This window comes from Lagopus muta, chromosome 5 (assembly GCF_023343835.1).
Source record: "Lagopus muta isolate bLagMut1 chromosome 5, bLagMut1 primary, whole genome shotgun sequence".
Lineage (NCBI taxonomy): Eukaryota > Metazoa > Chordata > Aves > Galliformes > Phasianidae > Lagopus > Lagopus muta.
Window position 1 is genome coordinate 46,940,120 of NC_064437.1, and position 24,589 is coordinate 46,964,708.

General features: G+C 37.3%; 1 protein-coding gene across 1 annotated transcript in view; it reads right to left on the reverse strand.

Annotated features, from left to right (window-relative positions):
- Nucleotides 1-24,589, reverse strand: part of TM9SF3 (transmembrane 9 superfamily member 3) — a 43,340-nt gene that overhangs the window by 9,087 nt on the left and 9,664 nt on the right. Inside the window, exons 3-9 of the mRNA XM_048947154.1 lie at nucleotides 18,665-18,787; nucleotides 16,864-17,024; nucleotides 14,781-14,858; nucleotides 12,894-13,025; nucleotides 12,231-12,397; nucleotides 9,393-9,487; nucleotides 7,806-7,936 (exon numbers count right to left, since the gene is read on the reverse strand). Coding sequence (XP_048803111.1) covers nucleotides 7,806-7,936; nucleotides 9,393-9,487; nucleotides 12,231-12,397; nucleotides 12,894-13,025; nucleotides 14,781-14,858; nucleotides 16,864-17,024; nucleotides 18,665-18,787 — 887 coding nt within the window. The remainder of the gene's footprint in view (nucleotides 1-7,805; nucleotides 7,937-9,392; nucleotides 9,488-12,230; nucleotides 12,398-12,893; nucleotides 13,026-14,780; nucleotides 14,859-16,863; nucleotides 17,025-18,664; nucleotides 18,788-24,589) is intronic.

The window sequence follows — 24,589 nt, forward strand, 5'->3', positions numbered from 1 at the left end:
GCTTCATCACTGGGAGCTTCGCCAGCTTCTTTTCACTTTTTGCAGCTATCCCTGGGAGTCAGCCTAGCAAGTTAGGTAGTTGCATACAAATCTACAACAAATACTGTTGGGTACAAGAATTTAAATCCAATCCCCACAAGAACCCTAAACAAGAATTGCAAAACCACATCAGAAAGCTACCAATCAAAATATTAGGTCTAATTTTCTCTGCTATCCATCATGCAGGTAATTAAGAACACAGATGGCCAAAGACACAAATGACCACTGATATGTACAAATACTTAGTTTAAAAGCACAATGGCCCTACTTACATACAAAAATTAGGTTTACACACAATACAAAGTCAAGCTAATGTTCCACATCTTTCCAACGAGGTATCCTCCCTAAAAGCTTACCAGGACAATTTTTCCAATATACATATGTATCTCTACTACTATTCCTGGAAGGTAGTGTATTTTCACCCTCCAATACAGAAAAAATGTTTAGCAACAAGTTAAATACTCACAAACCTTTAGCACAAAATGAACTAGCATTAAACATTTTGTTAACTTCTGGGGATGAGGAGTCATATTACTTTAATTCAATACAACAAGTATTAAGTCAGCAACATGAGTTTAAAGTAACATCTGACAAGAGGGAGTGAGTGGGTTATCCCTGTGTTACTGACTTGCACAATACCACTAGCCCGGGCCAGATGCAAACAGGAAACACTGCCTATGGTTGCATGGATCAAGATCTTAAAATTCAGAGAAGTGGTACACCAACCAGGCACACTCTCCATACTGTTTTATACCTCTTTGAGGAGATGTTATTAAAGCATTGCATTATTAGCCACTAAAATGAGAAGCTTCATCAGTAAATAAGGGGAAACTAAGTAGTATTTACACTTGGCAATAATAAAGCAGACATACATTTAGTATCTCCCATTTCCTTTCCATTACTGGAAAAACACAGGTAAGCAAGCACAGTGTCTTAGGTGAGACACTGAGGTCAACTAAGAATGAATTATGGAAGTACATAATTCACTTAATGGATGCAGGCTCTGCACTTGAAATCTGCTCAAAAGAATAAGCAGATGAAAATTTTGAGAGAGAAATGCCAAAAACCAGCTGAGACAAAGAACATCTTGAGTGCTACATTTAATAAAATACTTCAAAAATCCTTTAAACTTAACAGGACAAGAGCACCACTACCACAAAATTAAATAACAGCTAATGGATACAGACCAAAAAGACCCAGCTCGTTTGAGCTGTAGGGTGTAAAAAGATATTCCAGAATTAAGGCCTGAAGAGGCTCTAAGGAATTTGAGCTGACCATACCAAAATCATCTCCACTGAAAGATGCTTTGCACTCTGCCTGCTCAGGGACACGGGGTGCAGAAGGCTGCCTTTGTCTGTGGTTCTCCCCACATTTGCCTATAAGGTGGGCTTCTGCTTGGCACTGGTAGGAGGCTCAGCCAGGGGCACCACAGCAGAGCATCTGTACTACTCATCCAACTACAACTGGCTTTTGCAGGGCAGAGTTATCAAGAGTCTGTAGCTTCATTTCAGTTCTTGATCTCATAAATAAATTCTGAAATGTGGATATCAGTAGAAAGCAAATCCATCTCAGTACTTTACTACAGAAAAACTGTCCAGCAACGGCCTTGAATTTCAGTCTCACTGAAAGAAAACTTACAGGCTTGTGATTTTCCATCTTACAAAACATCTACCATAGAAAATCTGCATGGAAGGAATACAGCCCCAGAGAAGGAAACCAAGGTCTAGCCACTGAGCTCAAGAGATGAGGAAAGGCATCCAGCATCATCACACTCTAGTGATACAACCACAGAGCTGAATGGCTTCAAATCAGGTGAGCAAGGCACAGGCCCAACTTGCTCCTGCTGAGCATGGCTGTTGCGTTTTTGGGGAGACAGACCCACCAACAATTCTGAAATCTAGAAATGATATCTGCATAGAACGAGCTAAGACAGACCAATGTTCCTTGAATAATGGCTTCCTGCCAACCTGCCATCAGTACATCTGTAGTTGGCATCCATCCGAAAACCCGAGTGCTTGTGGTTTTGTTATCATATCACCCAAAACATGACTGACAGTGTTGTAATGTATTTTATTTGGTTAAAAAACAAATGAATTTCGGACTGAACAGCCAGAACCTTTGCTGAAATCTACTGAGCAGTACAATGCACCACTTGTCTTAATGCTTTACTGTGTTCTGAGAACACCTGGATTTACAGTGCATTTTTTTTTTTTTTTTTTCCTGGAGCCACTAAGAAGTCTAAAAATTAACTGAGATAATTTTGCAGTGCAAGGGTGGGCAAACAAAATGAGAGAGGAGAGATGACAGCACAGGCTTAGCAGTGTCTCCCACTTCCACCTGCCTCTGACAAGCTGCACTAGATGATAAAGACGTGAATATTAAGTCCAAACAACAGTGCTCCAGTGACAGCAACCTGCTGTTCTTAGAAAGCTGATCAGCAAAACCAGTGTTGTTTACAATCAACACACACCACTCATCTCAGTAGCATCTTCTCTCTCTCACTTTCACCTCACTGCCTGACCTCAAGGTAGCCTACCTGTGTAGACCGATGCTAGCTGGAAATTACTTTCTTCATTCTTGACATTCTTTGGACATGACAAATGACCAGAAATAACTAGCTTTTTTTTAGCTTCTGACACCCTATTTATTTCACATCCGAGGTGAAAACACTGCCTCCTCCCAAGACGAACACGTTCTGCCTATTGCCGCAAATTACCATGGCAGTTACAATGCAGGCTAGGCAATTCCTAAACCCAGAGAGTTTAAAGCCAAATCTGAAACAAATAGAGTTTGTGTGGGGGTAAAACCAGCTCTTCAGTGAAAAAAGAAAAGACAGGCAAAGTTAAGAGGAAAAAGAAAGATTTCTGCCTTGAAGGTTTCAAAGAAAGGAATTACAATGCACTACAATAGTAAAAGCAGCTCAGGCCCTTACTGGCCTCTGTTTTATCGTCACAGTGAGAAGGAATGAAGGCAGGATCAATGGAGGTTGCTCTGCTTTCCCACAGAAGCACCTCTCCAGAGGAACCAGTAATTTTATTCCTTTTTTTAAATTTTAGTAAGAAGCAATAATAGCAGTTGTGCAACAGGCAGAGATGCAAGAATTACATCGCAATGAGTCCTTTAAGAGATTCATTCAGCAGTGTTCACCATCACTTCAGAAAACAAATTACATAAACAGCAGATCTACTACAACTGAAAAAACTGTAGTTCATTAAAAAAAAAGCACACACTCTCCATAATTCACTTAAACACAAGCAAATTACATGAGTTTCTCTATCAAGACACTGCATAACATACTTATTTCAGCTATTGCATTTTTGTTGCATACCTTCTTCACACCTGAGTATGTGATTTAGTGCACAGACTGTAGTTGTCACAGGAGAAACCATCAACCTCACCACCCTTGTGTTGTTTCACCACACCTTTTCTTTGTTTGTTTTAAGAGGGAAAGAATATTTACTGCCCTTGACTGAAGGCACAGAATTCGCTTCTCCTTATTTGAAAGGCAACATTGTTGAGGGGGAAATAATTTACGTTTGAGTACCATGTGTTTCATATTTTCTGACAACTGTAGATTAAACTTCATTCGAAGGTGATAATTAAAATTTTTATGGGCATATCTAATATTAAACAGCAACTGGCAGGCTGTGGTGCCTTGACTGCTTAATGCACAAGGGAGAAAAGCAATAAAAATTAACTGTCAAGGCAGCAGCTTGATCTTTCCTGTCACCTACCGAAACTGCACCCTTAGACAGCATGAAACCTTCCCCCAATAGAGGTAATGAATCCGTACAGTGAAAGTTTTCTACATGGAATTGGACAAAATGTCACACACAGCAAGAAAAGAAGGCTTCAAAATAAATTGTTTTTAATTTTCTAACAATTGAATTGTTAATCTAGGGTGTTACTTTGGGTAATAAATAGAACTGTTAAAAAATTTAGCCAAAAGCATTAAGCTGAGTCAATTTCAACATAAAAGCTGTTTTTGACCAAGGACTCCACAGTTAACTTTGAAGCAAATGTGAGGGAGTAATCTGCTGAACACATAATAACTGAATTTTTTTCCCTTTTTTTAGGCAAGGTCTGATTCAGCCAGTTCATTTCCTGATCTGGCTCAATGGATGAAAATCTGTGGTGCTAACACGTTCACCTCTTTCAGTGGCAACCAACACTTACTTCACCTTATAGCAGTCAGGGATGGCTGTAGCCTGGGTTAAGCTATCTGTCATAGGAAGTACTTCTTTCCAATTTCAACAAAGAATAAAGACTGCAAACAGTAGTTTCCTGATCGCAAGGTAAGTACTTTATGAATAACCTAGTATAATTAGATCATTAAAAATGCACACTAGAAATGATAGCCACACGGGAATCTACTGTCCAAACAAAACAAAAATGGTACAACCTAAATAGTTCAAGCTGCTTGGATTCTGCAGTCAGAATATTACATTAGTCATACCAGTCTTAATGGCAACCTTTAAATTACGTATTACATGCACAACAGGGTAAGCAGTCACAGCTTAAGAAATGTCAGAATTAAGGAGGTTCTACCATGGCATACTCTAGAAATTCAGCATTAATTGGTATTTTTGCAAAGAACTATTATAATACTCCTTCAAAAACTAGAGTTCATTTCATTTGCTATTACTAAAATTATTTCTAGTTGCTCTATTTTCCATTTATAATTCAAACACGACAAAATAGAACGATTAATACACTGGAAAGACTCAAAAATCAATGTTAAGTTCAGCTAAGGCGTACAACAGCTTCAGAAGAAATCCACATTCAATAGTAACGAGATTCTACAAATAAACACAAACTGAAAACAACTTTGGGCTCCAAAAGAACAAAGAGTAGAACATCACCCAAAGATGAAGAGATGAAAGAAAAAACAGACTTTTACATCTACTTGAAATGCTCAGGGTACTGAAAGCATTAAGCCATCAAGTTTTAAAAAGCTCTCTTATCTGAGTAACATCTGCCACATTCTTAGCTGCATTTTGAAGGGAAGGGCAACTGAAGGATGTCCCAGTGAAGAAGTTAAGCCTTTGCTGAGGCTCAAGTACTGCACAAAACTTGCCCTAGTATAGCTGCCATGAACATCCAAAAGGGCTAAAGGCAGAGTTCCAACACTGATGAAACACTGCAGAAAATAACTGTGGTCTTCCTAGTCCTTGCCACATCTTTGAGGCAATCTCAGACATCAAGAAAAAGATATTCAAGGTGCACAAAGCTTTGATGTTTAAAACAGTTCTGAAACAACAGTCAGGTGTACGATGGTCCTGGAGGGATCGATTATTCTGAGTACTTAAACACAAAATGCAGAGAAGCAGATAGCAGGTAGATCAAAGATGCAGAAACTGCGTGTCAACTTGCTTATCTGGTTTTGAAAGCATCAGCTGCCCTTGCCTAGAGTTAACAGAAAAAATCTGTCTGGAAGAAGGAATTAAGGTGCAGAGAAGTGAACCTTGCAGTTCATTTGCAAATAGCAATGCGAAACAGGGCAAATCACAGGATGTCATATTAAAGCACAGTCTTTTAGCAACCTTTTAGCCCAGAAATTCTTTCCAGAAATTCAGTTTTGGCTTTTTCCACTTTTACAGCACTGAAGGATAAATGGTTAATTCTTGCCAGAAACTTTACATCAAAGAGGGCAGCCTCAACATATCCCAGGGTAGGTACGTCATTTCCGAGTTTTGAGTGTATTCAGCTGACAGATTTTAATTCCACAAAACAGAAGCAGCAACAAGTTTACATTAGAGAATTATGGAAGATTCTCTACATTAAAAACAAAGGTGACAAGATGCAAAGGTATCTTATCCACATATCTAGAGAGCTTCCCAGGGACCTCAGACCCCAGCATAATACAGTAATTTCAAACAGTTTTCACAGCCTTTCACAACCAGCTCCATTAGTTAATTTGAATTCATTAGAGCGTTGATGATTCTGATGAAGTTTCCAATTCATAACCCGCTCCTACTAAAAGTCCCCTAACTCCACTGAAGTTTTATTACCAGTCATAACGATTCAAACACGCTCATAAAACCTTGAGACTGTTAAAATCACTATGTATAAAGAGCCCTAACATCCCTGATTAGGTGACCCCTAAAGATTTATATTCCCATCTGCTTTTGCACGTCCATGTTTCCATGATCTTAAAATACACGTCAGCTGAACAGATTTACAAGGCAAACTTCAGCGCAGGTGGAATTCCCTTTCCTCAGCATTTCTGAGTTCCAACTGGGAATACAGAGTGAGAAATCTGATATCATAAATGCTTGCTCAGCAGTAAAACACATCCCCTTTGCACATGTCAAAGATCAACGTTATAAAACTTTCTGACAATACTGTACATGACTGTAAGCTTAGGAAAGAAAAAACACTACAATATCCCTTTGGGGCACACACTGATTAATACAAACATAATCAAAGAAAATTTTAGTCCATCTTCTTCAAGAAGAAAATCAGAAAAATTAAATGAACCGTTTATAAACACGTTTAACTTGATTTTCTACTTAGTTTTGTAACAATTAATCAATGCAAAAAGTTGGTAATTTGGTGGACACTGTAAATACCTCTTATAAAGAACTATAATCAGCACAAACATAAGAAGTAATTACTATTCTATTGGAAAAAGTTATTAAAAGCCTTTGCCTGGAACTGAGAATTGTCTCTCTCATTTTAATTACCATTTATGATTTCTACCACATTCATTATTTAACAATGTGTTCTTCAGAAATATTTCCAGTCACATATTGAGTTTGATTATAACTCTAATATTACAATTTATACGATAAAAATTGTGTTAATAAGCTACATTTTGCAATAGACAAACAGAAGAAATCCACAGCTACTCAAATCTCTCTGATCAAACAATTCACTAAATCTGGTGCAAAAAGAAGGGAGCTATGACAAATGTTACATATTATGATTTGCTACAGATCCTACAAAGATAACAAGTCTTCCCTTCAGTATTTCTAGAAGAACTGCTGCATAAAATTTTATAAAGCTATTTTGTAGCACTTTAAAAAGTTCTCCTCTGAAATAACACCCCTTGTAAGATCAAAAAGAAATTCTGCTGAAGTGCCAAGTTATTATTTCCTATTTTGTACTCACAGGGTTATTTCAGGTTACTTAAAGGGCCAACAATAGCACAAAAAAAAAAAAAACCCTCACAAAAGCCGTGAGAAACAAGAAAAGTTACACTGATTAAATACTGAAGTAATCCAGCAAGCATTGTTCTCCAAGTGACATGGTTAACACACAGTCACAAGACCATAACTGGATACTAAATACCTATTCAGAAAGTAAAAACAGTGATTCTTTTTTCCAAACCCAGATCTGCTCAGGACTTCTTGTCTCAAATTTTAAAGCTTTTTTTTTTTTTTTTTTTTTTTTTCTCCTGCTTGACTACAGTAATTTGGAGTGGTTTTCACTTGGATTCCTTTTGGATTATGTTTAAGTTTATAAACAGTTGGCATTTGTCATCCAGTTGAACATTCAAGTCGCTGGCTTCATGTGTTGTACAGGATTATTACAGAATGAAGATCAAGCACAAAGCAGCAGGGACATTTTAAGAAGAGAGAGGCCTGCTGCTGGAAATCAGCATCTGTTATGATTAAAGGAAATTATAATTGAAGCACATTAATACTTCCCAGTTTAAATTTGTAACTAAAAAGCTGAAACCATGACTCACAACCGTATTTTGATTACAAGGTAGCTCTCCCATGTCTACAGTGGTTTTTAAACTCTCCACTAAAATGACTCACCATGGTTCCAAATGGTATAGCTCTTGAAGCATGGTAGTAGATGGCAATGAAGTTAATGAAGAAGGCAGTTCCACACACCATTGCTGGAATAAGGAAAGCTCCAATGAACATCTGTTTTATCCATCGCCTTCCTGTAAGAAAGAACATTCCAATGGAATCTGTTTAGAAAGTTCCTTAAGAAACACCAGTAAGCTCTCCAGAATTTAGATATTTGATTTCTTCTCCCAAAAAAAGATGAAAGAAATAAGTAACGACAAACCGCAAGGATACAAGAGCCAAGAGCCAACTACCCTTTTTATTTGGCTTCTGGAAACTTCTATGAGACAGTACATTAATCAATTTACTAGGCCACGTGAAAAGAAAAACAGACGTGGTGTGAGCACATTCTGGCTGAAAAACAGCATGCACTGACAGAGATGGCCAAAGAAACTGGGGTGTAAAACATCAGCACATACCTAGGCTACGGACGGGCAGTGCCAGAGATTGTAGAGCTGGCTCCACTGCAAAGCCTGCTCACATCCTGGGGTTATGGCTACACCGCATGAGAACTCTGCTCTGGGGCCAGCTCAGCAGTACAGCTATGTTCAGGCAGCACCTGCTCCGCGTTGTCTCAACCCAACTAAGCTGAATTCATGCATTCAGGATGCATTAAACAACTAGCTAACCCAGGTGTAAAGCAAAATATACAGCAAAACAGAATTCAGATCTCTTCAGTAGCAGAAAAGTTAGAAGGAAAAGGATTCCTAAACACCGCACGTAAGGGGAAAAACAACATTTGCTACCAGGTATTACTGCATACATCTCCCTTGGGAGCTTCAAAACAAAGCTTCTCTTGGACAATACCTTAATTTTCACTGTATATATTCACTTTCTAAAGCTCTTAAATAACATATATATTTTAAGTATACACAACATACATGGTTCTGTAGTGTGCACTAAATGTAAAACAGTCAGAAGAACAGCATACATTTTTCAAGACCATCATATGCATTTTCACCATGAGCCAATATGATAGCATTTCAGTCTACTGCACTGGATCTGGAAACAAAATGCAAACCTGGCTGAACTACAGAGCTTGGAACACTATTTTGGATCAGTAAATGATTTACGTAGATCTGCTTTCCTAGAAATCACTAGCTTAATATGTAGGCCACACACATACAGATGTCTAACCTCCAAACTCATGATGGATTTCAATGCAGTTAAGACTGAACACTTTCAATCACACCAGAATTATTTTCCCTATATTTTTCCTAAAATAAGGGCTTTCCTAAAACCCTGTATAAGATAACAGACACTGATCACTTTCGTATTGCAGAGTAAGGAAAGGATTAAGCTACAAGAACTGCAAGGATGTACTTATTATCTTTAAATTAACCACAGTTTCGCTACTTTTACACAGAAAACAGAGCCAATATGGAATAAAGAAATAACACAAAACTTAAATATATTCAAAATAATTACTATCTCAATGGATTCCAACTGAAAGATGTTACTCCATGAGAATACTTCTAAGTCACTGAAAATAAAAATAACACTCTTCATAAAACACTGTAATGAACATGTTGAAACACAAAAGCAACTTACCTCCTTGTCTAGCATAAAGACTTCCTCCAAAATATCCGTTCACTGGAGATGTTGCAGCATAAACAAATATAGCTGTACTAAGCATTGATCCTCTCCTACAAGATATGGTTTTGTAAACGAAATAGAAAAGCAAACAGTATTAGAGAAAAGATTATAGAGAAAATGTGCAAATGTAGGTAAAGTCTACATAAAAATGAGAACTATTTGTATTCAAACCTTCTGGTCAACTATAACTCCATCTGGGAAACATGGGTCCAGCACACAAAATTCTTTCATATTATGCACTTATTTTCAGTAGAATCAAGTACAAAATCTCATGTCTGCATACTCTGGCATTTGGATTTGTATCAGCGAATGCAATATTTAACTGTCATATATTAAACGTAAGATTCAACTGCTGCAGATAAAAGTTACCCTTTGATTAACATAAAAGTCAGCGTTAAAAAAAATTGACTATGATTCTGAAAAATGTTTCTGCCATCCCTCAGACTCTCAACTTTTAAGACCAAAAGTGTTCACCTTGGAGAAAATTAGAAAACTGGAGTTAGAAACTATAAATACTGGAACCACAATCAACACAGAGTAGTCAAATCAGAAGAGTTTGGTCATTTCTAAATTATCACCTCATTAAATGTTGAAGTATTTATCTTGGCATACTTTCTGAAACTTTACATGCAAACCTAATAATTTTAAATAATAAAAACCATCCCAGCACACATTTTTTAAATGATACTTAAGAATAGCAAGATGCAAATTATCTGTGAAGAGAACTGTTTCTCCATATCCCTCTGCCACCTTGGCTACAAGAAGCAGCAGAAAGAGTTCAGCCAGTTTGCTGCTCTGAGAGATTCTAGGCTACTGGTAATTTGCCTTCTGATTAACAATTGCTGGAATGAAGTCATCTTTAATACAACCAGCTTCCATGACCAGAACAAGCGAACAAAGCAAATGTAACTGCTGGTCTCACACACACATTAAAGGAGAAGTACACTAACATATGCCTGTTAATAAAGGCTGCCCAGAGAGTTTGTGGATGCCCCATCCCTGGAAGTGTTTAAGGCCAGATTGTATGGGGCCCCAGGCATCCTGGCCTACTATTAAATGGGGAGGCTGGTGGCCCTGCATGTGGCAGAGGGGCTGGAGATTCATGATCCTTGAGGTTCCTTCCAACCCCGGCCATTCTGTGATTCTGTAATAAATAAATAATATTTCTATTTTAGAAAGCTAGTATTTTCTATTTAGAAAGCTAGACAGAAACCAGTTTTAACACTTGTTCTAATTTAAGCCAACTTGGAAAACTGTGCAAAACCCCAGGTGACCACGAAGTTTGATGTGATGCATGTAAATCTAAGCTATCTGTAAAGCAATCAGCAGAGGCTCATCTAAAAGTAGAATCTCAAGATTTCTTATTCTCAAGCTTACTCACTTATGTTTCAAATACTCTAACAGCAAAATTGCTCAAAACACAAATCACTGTTAATAAATGAATAGCTGGCATGATCCAATTTCACAGAAAGGCTTTTAGATGGCATCAGGTGCATGACTTTAACAGTTTTAACAGACCTGAAGAACACTAATGGGCAATTCCCACACTGGCATTTATGGCATTTTTGAAATTGCACTGCTATTTCCCTCAACATATGAATGTTCTGGTCCAGGTTTGGTCAAGCCCTCAGTTACACACCCAGAATTCACTTAACATAATACAAAGATCTGTTGCAATAAAAGCCTAAGTGCACACATACTTTAAATTACTGTTCTGTTGCATTTTACAATTGCTGTTACCAAATTATAGCTTCACTACAGTGCACAAGCATTCTGAAATTGCTTCAATCCCTCTCTTAAAGTGCCAACATGTTGTGTAATTACAAATGTGTACAAGCGTATGCAGAAATACAGACAAGGAGGCACAAAGGGGAATGGCATCATATGAAAAATTAAAATATGCCAAGGTACTGACCACGTAGTAGGCTTTTAAACATGCCATTTAAAAGCAGTGAACTTCAGTAACAAGAGTTCTCTCTAGTGGTGTATCAGGAGTACTACAGCTTTTTAAAAGCAATGGTGACAGGTAAGGGAAAATAGAACACAAAGAAATACAGTTTTCTTCATTATTGAAAACAGTCACTACAGAAAACCGAAGAACACAATCCAGAACAGCAAAAGAAATCAAGCACATTGAAAAGCAAGGAAGAGAACTGGGTGAACCAAAATTGGTATCTTAAATTGGAACTGGAGTATTGCTTAAGAAAGTTCTCCCCAGTCAGGACCAAATACCACCTACTACTGTAGGTTCTGCGTGCAACACCTGCTGAGTGGCATCTGTCATCTGTTTGAAAAAAATGTAAGAGATTCAATTCCCAAACCTGAGACTTGTGCATTAGATTGACTTAATGCACTGTCAGCAGAAAACAAGATTATTCACAACACAGTAAACTCATAATTAATCTTCACAGGACAGAGGGCAACAAAAAGTGTAATACAGTAATACGCTGTCACTGCAGATAAAAGCAGGAGTGAGACACGCATCTTCAAACACTTCTTTCCCAAACAATCTATCAGCAATACCACAGAAGAACAAACCAGTTTCAAAATATACCAATATATCATGTAAAAAAGCAAGAATTCACAAAGTTAAAGATGATCAAATCACACAGTCAGATTACTTAAAAACTTTCACTAGAATTCAAGACTCCCCCAAAATACTACTACTGATTATTTCCTATAGACTCTGGAACACTTTTTTTTTTTTTCCAAGCTAGTCAGAACTATCACTTTTTTGATTATTTTGCTCACTTAAGCATTTATATGTGAAAGACATGGAACAATTACACTTACTCTGTGTATAAATCTTCTATCATTGCAACAACGATGACTATAAGAGACACAGCAAAAATCTGACACCCAGAGCCAATAAGTGATGAGAATATGAGAGGGTGACTGGATGGTCTAAAAACATCTCCATGGACCTGCTTCCATCCATACTCATCACCTAGATCTCTGTCCTAGGAATGACAACAAAAAAAACAATTAGATCTGTTCATCGTAATGAAACATTACCAAATTAGACAAACACACAAGCTAGGCACAAATTAAAGATTTAATTTAGTAAAACAATTGCAAGCGTATTACTTTTCCACTAGATCTGATGCATTGAAGAGAGAAATGAAAAAAAATACAACTTGAATGTAGGATGCAGTAAGATCTGTTAGATTTTCTTCCTGCCTCTAAAATCCTCTCAAGTGAAGCACATGCATGTATGTACTCAAAGTACATCTCATTTAATCTAAATGGGGATACAAACACTAACACAACTACAACAACACAGAATTCTGGGTTGCAACCTAGAAGCATGTTGTAAAGAAAACCAGTAACACTTTCAAAACACCCACGGGGAGTTTTCTGACAACTGAAGAAAGCCATCCAATTGCAGCTAACTCAATGAATGCACAAAGAAATTGTTAAGCCTGAAATAAAATTGATTGCTAATGCAGATCTTACCATATCGTCCATTTCTTCCTCCTTGCTGTATCTGGCATAATCTTTTCGCAAAGTTCTCATTAGTATCATAGACACTAGGCCAACCAGAAAGATCACCATCATGAAGGAATTGAAAATTGAAAACCAGTGAATCTACAAAAAGAAAACATACCCTGAAGATTTAGAATCATAGATGTATTTGAAATCTGTTTCAATACAGGTATTGATTGGTAAGACAGCGCTAGCTAAGCAACAATAAGCCCACAATGTATGCAACACTAGATTTGTAGAAAGTCCCACTAAACCTGACCTCTGAAACACTACACAAAGCTTTTCAACAGCTGACTGCTGTAACCAAGGTATCACAAATTACTTAAGCACCAGCAAAGTCTGAACAACTCTATGCATGCTCCCCTGGGCAGAGTAAAGGCACAATGTACTCCTGCCTTACTAAGGAGGTTTACACTGGTGAAAGATACGTCCACAGGTCACAAAAAAAAAAAATCAGTGGAATAAACAATTACACTGCACAGGACTAAAACATGCTGCAACATTATTCTGCCTATAACAAGCACACTTTGTTTTCTTACTAAGCTCAAACAGAATGCAAATCTTCTGACTTCAGAAAGAAGCATTGCTCAGTATACTACCCTAAAGGAAACTGCAATGGCAGCTTAAACGATCACAACTGGCATCACCCTTTTGCTTTCCATTTACTTCAGTCAAGTGTATACGTAAACAGCTGCAGTTATCCGACTGACAAGCAGTGGAGTTGCATGGTGGTTTTGTCTCTAGGCTGAGACTGCTTCTGAACATGTGAATGTATTTACCTGAACCACCCTGGTATTTGCAGCTCACTTCAAACTGTCACACAGACGTTTGCTGAAGCACTTAAGAAGACTGGAGCCATCCTATTTAAGTAACAGAACTGTCACTTAAAACCTGCAGTCCTAGAGCTGCCTGATTGCCCCCAGACATCTTACAATTCATACTGCAGTACCAGTAGGCTTCAGCCTGCGTTGTTATAGCAGACTAACAAGAACTAAATTTCACAAGACCTAGTAGAGAGAAATGTTTCTTTAACAACTTCTGATTGAGAAGAAAACCTCACAGACCTAGATCTATAGGCCACATCAAAGACACAAGGAACAACAAACACTGGAAATAACTTGACAACTTTTTAGTTTTGTTTTTTTTTAAATAGTCTTCCACTGGCTAGTAGCTTCATGCCACATCATCTGGATTCTACGCAGAAAGCTTCTATACTGCTTACTCTACTGCAATTTAAATGCCAGAAAGTTATTTTTCAATTAAGTTAATTTTCTAATCAGCAAAAAGTTTACCACACAAAAATACTGAATTTAAGAAATCCAACACAATTAAGCTCTTTGCTGGCTATCAGATGGCCAACATTTCAAAGGGTTATATTCAAACTACTTGCAGAAAATTACATTTAGAGACAGTCCCAACATCCACTTAATGAATGGATTTGACTGAGCTCTTGTTTGTTTCTTAAAAAAAAAAAAAAACCAACAAAACAGTAAGTACAGTTTCTAACATTTGCGTGCTGCCTTTTGGTCTGACATTCAGAACAGCACGGTGATGGGCAATATCAGGAAGCTGAACAATACAACACGTGATGGCACCCCTGCTTCAATGGAAAGGACAACTTACAAACCTAAAATTAGAATTCAATTTTAAAAAAGTAATACAGGTAAGACACTGGGGGAACAGATGCAACAAATAGAGGTAAGTTTAATACTGGTTGCTTCAAAACGGCTCCCCGCTACATTTTCCCTATAGAAGAACAGTAATGGGGGCAGCCATAAGAATTTCCATTACATCTTGTGAACTAACACACACATTTCAGAGGAATACTTCGTAAGGTTGTCTTAGTACAGTACATACTCTGTGCTGAAAGAAAGATGGATCAAGGTACTTGTCAAATCGGTCTTCAAATTTTACATCTGACTTCTTCCACTTCACCTAAAGAGAAAAGTTTACAACTGAGAAGCTTATTATAATGCATTCAGCTATAACCACAAAGAAACCAAGCCACATTTTTTAAATTACATACTTCCTTCAATACAGGTTTGTGTAAAAGCAAAACCAGAGTTCTTAAAGCTGCACTCTACTGTCCAGGCACAGAACAAACATCAGCCACCTGGCCTTACAGACATAACCTTCCCTGGGCATGTTTAGGAACATGAAAGAATCAGCCTTCAAGACAGAAGTTACATTTTTTATAACTGCAAGCTAAAAAGCTGCCACTTTTTAGAATTTTGCAAAACAACATGGTCTTAATATAAACATTTCATCCACCAATGATCAACTCTAACCAGATGGAAAAGTATACGTTTATCACCATACACTCACAGGATAATAGCAAATATTTCTGGTACTAATTAGTAGTAATTACTCTATAAGCTCCACAGAGGACTGCTTTGGATCTAGAAGTTTCAGCTGCACTGATGAATTTGTTAACGTTGTAGAACAAGATTATTTTCATCAGAATTTTTGAATGTAATTCTTGAAATTAAATACAAATTTACACTAAGAATTTTTCAAAAGCAGGCTGAGATTAGGAAACTTCAGGAATTTTAGTGATGGTGAAACAAACGTAACCTGCTTTTGTATTTAAAGATACATGACGAGGACCTTCCCTTTCCAGAAGATCTGTCCTGCTATTACAGAAAGGAACTTATTAACACAGATTGAATAACCCATCACTCACCACAGCCATACTCAAACTGCAAGACCTCAGTATCACCCTCACTCTCAGGTACAATACTAAGTGCTGTTTTGTTCAAAATACAGAGTGGATCAAGATTAATAGCTCAAAATATTAATGTTAACACTGCTTTAAACAAGTGCATTTCTCATCAGAGAGGCTGCCACCAAGAAGCATCGCTTAGAACAAGTTAGATTAAATCCACCCCATATAATTTGTGAACTAAACACTGCACAGATGCCTGACCAAAAATTGCCCAGTGGTGCCAAAAGAGATGTAAAGTTAAGTCTTAAGCTCTGTACACCAGAAGTATTTAAAAGGAACATGTAATTTCACTCTAATTACTTACAGCTACTCAGTGCCGTCCACTTCAAAATTAACAGAACATATGAATCTCACAATGCTGGTTATATTTGAAACTATAAATTTTGCAGTAGAAACAATTTGAGAAAGCACAGATAAATACAATTACCTGCACTTCAAACTCTATAACTTGTTCAACATAAGACAAACATAACAGTGGCAAGAATGTACCATGACAAAAGATCTTATGCTGACACCTACTGCTAACACACAGTAGAAAACTAATGCATTAAGAATTGGTTTCTGCATATGAATTTAGAAAACACGAGATAATTGACTTAAATGTCTAATGGACCAAATCAACAAGGAATGAAAATCCAATAATCTCATTCAATGGGAAAGATCAGAAAATATTCTTTATTTGTTACCTTTTATCATAGCAATTCAAGAGAAAAGCAGAAAGCTTCAGAGAAAACCTTGTGAGGCTATATAAACATGAAATTTCTACTGTAACTGGAAAAATAAAAAAGCATTAATAGTAATTGCCTACAAAATACAAACATTCAAAGAGGGTTTTGATCTTAGTTCAGAATCCAGCTCAAATCTGTGACATGCAAGTCACTGCTCCAAGCACTAAGGAAATACATAGCTGCCTGGGGATCCTCAATGTTCTAGCCTCCATGTCTTTGGGGACAACACCTTCCTTTCCTAACAAAACATTTTTCTGCAGATTACACAAGCTCTGGTATGTTTAAAGTATTTCAAAAATCATTATTTTCATTCTCCATTTACTGCCATTAAACCTATCAAGGTTTTTCAGAAGTGAATAAAAATAATGGAATTAGATATCTTCCTCTAATATAGTTTTACACTGATACATAAGCATACAAGTAACTACCTTTGAGCTCTTTTATCATGTAAACTTTATTCTTACACATGCACCATCAGAGTACTTACAGAATACGACATCTGGATTTTTGTATTTGGTACCAGTTTCACCTTTCCTTCACTGGTTAGATTGACATCCACAATTCTATTTGCATTGTAACCAATTTCAAGTTTTTTATAAGTCCAAAGGTAATAATCTTCCCCATTTTCATCTGCTTCTCCAACAATGCCTGCACAGGAAACAAGTACAAGCATCTATCACAGTTTGTTTTCCAAATATTATACAATTATGTTCAAAAATATAGATTTCCAAAGGTTTGGCAGATAAAAAGCAATATTGCTAAAGCAAAGAGAACACAGCAGACCCTATGTTTTGCTTTTCAAATGCAGTACCTGGACTATACTTTCAATCACAGTTATCTACAAGAACTGTTTGGCAACGGCTTTTTAACACCACAGCACACAGCTACAAATCCTGCGTGAGAAACGTGAAGTAACAATTCCTCTAATGTTATGTGTACTTCTTGCCAGATAAAGAACTACCTGAATATGGATTTAGAATGTATAAACACAACTTAGCCTTGGACCTCTGTATCTTCCCATCACCTTGTTCAGTCTTCCCCTCCACTCATTTCTTTCTTTACAAAACTCTGCTTTCACTGTGCTCTCGTTAGCTGAACCTTCAGCACACACTTTTTGCTCTCAAGATCTTTCTCTCAAGGATCTATAAAGGTGAGGACAGCGAGAGAGTAAGCAGGTGAAGGATATGAAAAACAGTCTCACAAAGAAGCAGGTGTGTGAAGGAACGGCACTTACATGCTTTAAGTTTTAAGGAGTATTTTTCCTGCCGTAATTTTAATTAGGCTCATCAGTTAGAATTGCCTCTCATATGCCACGCACGCAAAACAAGCCCCAGTTCATGCCTATGCCATACAGCCTAACACCTGGGTACCACCTGTTCCCATGGTATTAGCAAAATAACAGAACGCCAACCTCCACTCCACGTAAAAGACATTGTGATCAACCAGTATCTGAAGGAGTGAACTCATACACAGCTCCATACTTTGGGAGATGGTAGAAAACAGCCATTTCTAGCCACTCCACTGGAAGACAGCAACACAGGCAGAAACAAAAAACTGAATCATTGTATCTGAATGCACTTAGGAAGAGCTGGTTGCTCCTTTCAGGTCAGAAAATAAAGTGCAAGTCATCAAAAGCCCTCAAACAGCTGTTTGAAGTCATTATATTTAGTTACAAACAGTTAATGAAAGGTATTTTTTACCTGGACTTCAGTAAAGTAGAATATGGATATTCTGAGGATTTCCCAATTTTTTTCCCAAATTTAATGATCATGCATATGTCACACTGACTTTCACATTAGTAAGCCCCACCAGGGTGGAAAACCATGAAAAACCTAAACCACTACTTTTACTTTGGTTGACTGCCATCACTGTAAAATGCCAGGAGAAACATGCAGAGTACTTCTTTCTTTACTAGGAATGTGACTGAGATACAAGGGAGGGAGAAAATTGGAGAGTTTAGAAGACACAGACATCATCTCCAACCCAAATACCATTTACTTTAATATCTGAAAGATGAATTTAATCCCAGCAACTTAGTAATATCAAAGAGATGCCTGAGAAACAAAGCTGTTTTTCACTGTTCATGTAATTCATTAGCATTGGTCCTCCAACTGTTCTTCCAAAGCAGTAATCCTTTTACTTACTTGTATTAGTTAGTTACATAAATTCTACAAGCTTGTGAAATTCTTCTAGGAAGGTTAGCCATTGATGACTCCAGGAAAGCCACTAGCACAGTGGGCTGCAATCCTGTAGTTGTAACCTTGTTGTTAATGCAGTGCATTACTCACCCCATATTGGCAAGTCATCAATATACATCTGGTACCAATAGTGATTTTTGATAGCATACACAAAGGCTTCTCTTCTTCCTTTGTCCAAGTCAATCTCACAGTAAGTAGTCTGCATTACATCGTCTGCAAAAAAAAATTAAAGCACTATTAATGATTTATTAAAGAACTGGCTCAAAACGAACACGGCCAAGCAGACGGAGGAATGGGCACTGCTGGAGTCTTTGGCTACAATGAAACAGGTAACAGAGAAGGACATTTAAAACAGAACTGTTAAAGCAATTACACAACTGTGCATGTAATTCCACTCTTCCAAATAAAGAAGCTTCCCACTGACTGAACAAGGAATGGTTTCAAAGAATCCTTATGCTATTTTATTAGCACAAGATCAAAATCCTTTTGTTGACAGTAGCATTATTTGGACAGATACTGAGAACGCTTTTACTTTAACATGAGATATTAAATTATTAGCAAATAAACAAAACTGCATATGTTATTAACTCTTCTCTTTAGTATTTTCAGGCTCATTGACTGTCCCTGTTGGCACCAGGAACAATCATCATTACAATGTATTGTAAAGTTCTGAGCAATTTCCAAGAAGAAACAGAAGCAAAGAAAAAAAGGCAGAAAACAGAAGTAGGAACAATGCAAAGAATGCACGAGAGTCTGCGTTTGGAAATAAAATAAATACATTCTTTGAAGCCAGAAAATTATTTTTCAGCATCTACAATTCACAAGCAATGCTGTTAACAACTATGCGTTCACGCCTCCATTTCCATTTCAAGTGAAAGGCAGTAAAAGGGCTCACATGTAGAAGAACTCATGCAGCAATGGATTTAGAGACAAAAAAAAACAAAGATAGCTGCTTCTGTGAGAATGTTTTCACTCTCCAGAAGTAGAAAATAAACAGAATGTAAACAGATTCCTGCTTCCCCTTTTGTTATCACTGAGAAGAGCAACCCATTCCTAGTAGATACTCAAAGTAAAGCTCTACTGTGTATTGAAATTCAGCCTGGTTGAACTTTTCCACATGCTACTGAAATACAAAGCTTAAAAAGAAAATTGAATTACCTGTACAGAAAGAGCAGTGACAAGCACAGTATTTCCAATACAAAACACAGTTCTTCTGATGACAAGAATTTGTGAAAACAGAAGTACAGGCAGTATCTCTCATCAAGCAAAATTGATGTAGAGCCCAGAGAAGCAGGGCAGCAACAAACCAACCAACAGCAGTCCTGCATAGTTGGAGTAATTTCCTATAGCCCAGGACAAAACAGTGTCCCTGGCTATTTATCCTGTATGCTATTCTGGATGCTACTTCTCTTCCTATTTCTTACGGAAACATTACTTTTTCCATTTTTGTTCCTTGATCCAATAACTGCATTCCAAGCCTCATAAGCACAATGACAAAAATTACTTTCCAGATTGACATATTAGGCAACAAATATTTCGCTGCTATGAAGTCACTTAGCCAGGAACAAAGAGAAGAATAATACCATTCTGGTCAGCATTCTGATTGTCCTGACTAAGCATTCATGAGCTACATCCCCAAGATCGATACTGGTACATTTTGGAGAGGTAAGTGATTAAAACTGGCACCACAATTTAAACAGACTTACAAATCCAGGTTTCAGCTTCCATTTATGCCTCTGCTGAGCTGGATCCTATACTTTCTGGACAACAACAACAACAAAAAAATCCTCTTTTGGCATTTTTTTTCCACTTTAACTGATTATTTGAGTCCAATTGACATCAATTAAATTAAAAAAAAAAAAGCAGCAAATGCCTACCTTCTGTACTTGTTGCTAAGTAGGGGATTCATTCCTTCCAAAATGCTGGGTACTTTATTATCACTCTTGGGCAGTCCCACACTATACACCAGTAATAACCCCTTTCTGATGTTACATTTAATCACGTGGGATTCTTCAACACACAGAGATGAAAATACCCTATGAACTAACATAAGGGTGAAAGTACTTAAAAAAGATAAACCAGTGGAGTCTGTTAGATGAAGCACTGCGGAGCACCAGAGCACAGAAACCTGCTCTGGGGGAAGTGCTAAGGGGCCAATTCTTTTTAAGCAGGTCTCTCTTGCCTGCATGGTTGATCATATGGCTACACAAATGGCACTGGTACCAGCACCACTGAAGAACAACACAAGGACAGGGGGTGAGTGTTACTATTAAACTAAAACATAAGCTACACATAAATTCTTTGTTTATAGATCTTCCCCATTTTAGCCTGAATATGACAGCCTTTGTTTGTGGCTATTAATTAAAATTAATGTAGTATTGGACTATAATCTAATGTCAAGTTCCTTCACGGGCTATCAGACCCCAGGAATTGGCTTTTTGTGCTAACTCAAGTGTGTCACTCTGCATTTAATCCTCTGGGAGATAAATACTTTCTTCTGCTGCTGAAAAAAGACTTTGAAGTATCACATGAAGGGAAGGGACTGCACTGATGCTGACAGCAGCATACTACCAAAAAGTTGTCCTCCATTTTTGGAGATTTTCCTTCCAGTATGCAGAATACCAAGAAGACCTCGCAATGGCATAACCATCAGCTACGGATCAACCATGTCACAAATTAATCCAGTGCACTTACACAAAGCCAGTACAATTATTAGAAAGAGCCTTAGCTTATTCTTACAACATATAGATGTGTGATTTTAATAGCATACTTTCACTTTCAACCATACTATGGTGTACAGTTCCTCCTGCCCCCTGCCAAAACAATTCTTCAGGAAGAAAAGGCAAGGGGAACCAAGATAAGTGCTCAAGTCATTAAAAAAAAAACAGTCCTGCTTAAAAAGAGAATACTGAAGATATAACTTAGTTACAGAACAGGATTAGATTGCTAAGCTTAAGTCTGCTGTATGAAATGATTAAATGAAAGTAGCTTGGATCAGCATTCAGCAGCTGGGGCAGCTGAAGACTACATCAGCTTTACCAGATCTGAAGCTTTGCCCTCCTAAGATACTTTTTATCCCAGTCATGGTTACAAGAGGAATGTAAACTTAGTGATAGCTACTATGTAGTCACAGATATCACTGTCTATAAAACAACACCTGCTAAAATATTCCTGCTATACAAAACAGCTTTACTAACATCAGTAACACAGTAACGAAGCTTTAAAGATAAGCAAGACCCAGGAGGGGCCCTTATGTCACATTTCAGATTTTCTATAACATCTGATCAATTAGGTTTCATTCAGACGTGTAAATAGTACAAAATCTGGTATCTGACCATCTCCCAGTACAACACTGAACATCACCCTGAACAGCCAGCATAGAGATGATACAGAAGAGCAGTTCTGGGCAAGGAGTTCTCATTCAGAAGTGCACTTATTCAACACCAATTCTAAATAAGAGCAAAATTTAAATATGTTTTTTTAAAAAAATCCTTTCTTCTTTACACTCACCTTTGCTAATTGCTATTGTGTTAATGACAACACCAAAAATTAATTTTCTAATTAAAGTTGCTATGATGGCAACGTTCAGTATGTTTAGTAATTCACTAGGTCTCTGATGTAATGTATAGAGGATGACAATTCAACTGCTTAAGTCCTAATAACTACAATGAATTTATGCTTGTTACTATGAAAGCTGAAAAAAAAATAAAGAAACACAAATTACAGAGAATAAAACAGAGTTGACTCCCATTCAGGTTTCTTTAATGAATCTGACACTAAAAGCATTACACCACCTCCTAATGAAGAAGCTGCTGGATGCTGAGGACACAAACTGCAGAAGTGCACAGGCACAGCTCCCCTGCTTGTGCTCACATGCGTAGGCATCAAACAGCCATCACATACCATCTACCTTATAGACAACATCTGACCTGTAGCCACTTTGTTTAGGAGTTAAATTCACTACAAGTCCCATACAGATTAACAATGAACAAAGAGCAGAAATGGGTTGCTAAATAAATGCAAAAAAAAAAGTAATAATTAATATAGGACATAGAATTCTCTATGTGTGCCACTACCGTATCAATCACACTTAAAAAAGACTAAAACATCCACTTAATTCTAAAAATAAAAAATAAAAAAAGAACAACCAACCAATCTAAACAACTATGACTCTCTACTCTACTATGCTCATTCACTTCCTGTTCTGAATGACATGGGCAGTCTTCACAAAAACATGCCCCAACGGAGCATCCAGATACTAGTATGGGCCAGCAATACAATTAGAGATGTAAAAGGCACATGAAGAAATATTCTGGGCAGAAGATAAGCACCATAAGCCCTGGAGAAATTGCCCTCAATTTTTCACCCTAAAGAATATTTGAAAAATATCTAGAGCTTTTTGTGTAAAAACATCAGCTCAAGGAGTTTTGGATCAGAATTGTCAAAGGAAAATAAAACCTAAGGAAAATCTGTTAAGATCCACGAAAGGAAACAGACATACAAAACTGGCAGGGACATCATCAAAATCAAACCAATCACAAGGTACAAAAACCAATGCACTTTCCCTCTTCTGAATTCTTGTTAGTCTGCAATAAACCCATCTTCATTGCAAAAGACCTCTCCTAAGCAAAGAGGAATGGTACCAATTTCTGCATTGAGGAGGTGGAAGTTCAGAGTCACTTAAGCTCTACTTACCTTTGTATAAGAAAACAGGCATTCTGTATCTTTTTTCTAAGAGTTGTATGAGTACCACTGAAACAAACACATTAATTTCTCCATTATCAAAGCATTTTATAGAAGCATTTGAGACTGTATTCACAGTAGAAAGGCAGAAAAACACCCTGGAAGGATGAACATGAAACTACAGGCCATAAAGAGCAGCAGAAGATGAATCAAAACTTCACTCTACTTCATCTGTTCTCCCAAGTAGAACCAGCTTCACAAACTTAAGCCAGACTAGGGCACATACTTCTGGGACAGCAGAGGCTCTAGGCTTTTTCCACCTCTGCAGAAGAAACTTTTCCAAGCATTTCAACCAGCTGCTGAAGTTAAGCCAGTTCATCTCCTTTCCTTGACATCACATCAGCACTTCCTCTATAAAAGTAGACTAAGTTACTACCTCCAGGTCCACAAGGAAAAGACAGGTCTGAGAAGTGCTGAGCAGTGAGGATCAGCACAACCTGCTGCAGTACTCCTAGACTGCAATAGCAAGAAGTTGATAATGACAGGGAAATAAATTAACCATGGCTAATTTTCAGAAAACAAGCTGGGGGAGGGGGGAATAAAATCACGAAATAAACCTTATTTTGTTTTACAAAAAGGATGGAGAAAGAGTCCCATTGGTAACAGTATTTATGCCTTTTCAATCTGGTGCATCATCTAGAGCATATGCTTGTCCTTGGAATAACACAATCTCTTTGCAGAGATGCAACAAAGAGAGTAAAAATTAAACATAACAGGCTGTAAAAATAAATACTTATTGTATTCAGACAACAGAAGCTTGGCTTAATCTTCACAATCACGTTGAATTGCTGCCAGTTGCCCTCTGTGTTTTTAGCAGTTTGTTTCTGAACCTCTTCTACACAGTTTGGCAGGAAAGCTATTTCCCTCACACTGATCAAAATTTTCAGCAGGCTGTAAGTTCTGCAAAGAAACAATAGGGCTGTTTTCTGGTGTTTATACAGGCACACCTCATTTTTTCAAGGAAAGATTCAACTCCAAACTCCTTTAATGCTGAGATGCAACCACTTATGTGATATACAACTTTCTGAAGAATGTATGGTTTTAACAAAATCATAATTATTTATTCAATTTACCAATTTATAAGAGATAATCAATTTATAAGAGAAGTATAATAATGAGGTTTTCAATTTTGGATAAAACTTTGTAGACTACAGTCCCCTCTGAAGGCAAATGGTCAGACAAAAGATACTATACTTAAGTTCTTTACCCAGTAAGAACCAGCGATGCAATAACAACACTACATATATGTAACAATACAAACATTAATTTCCA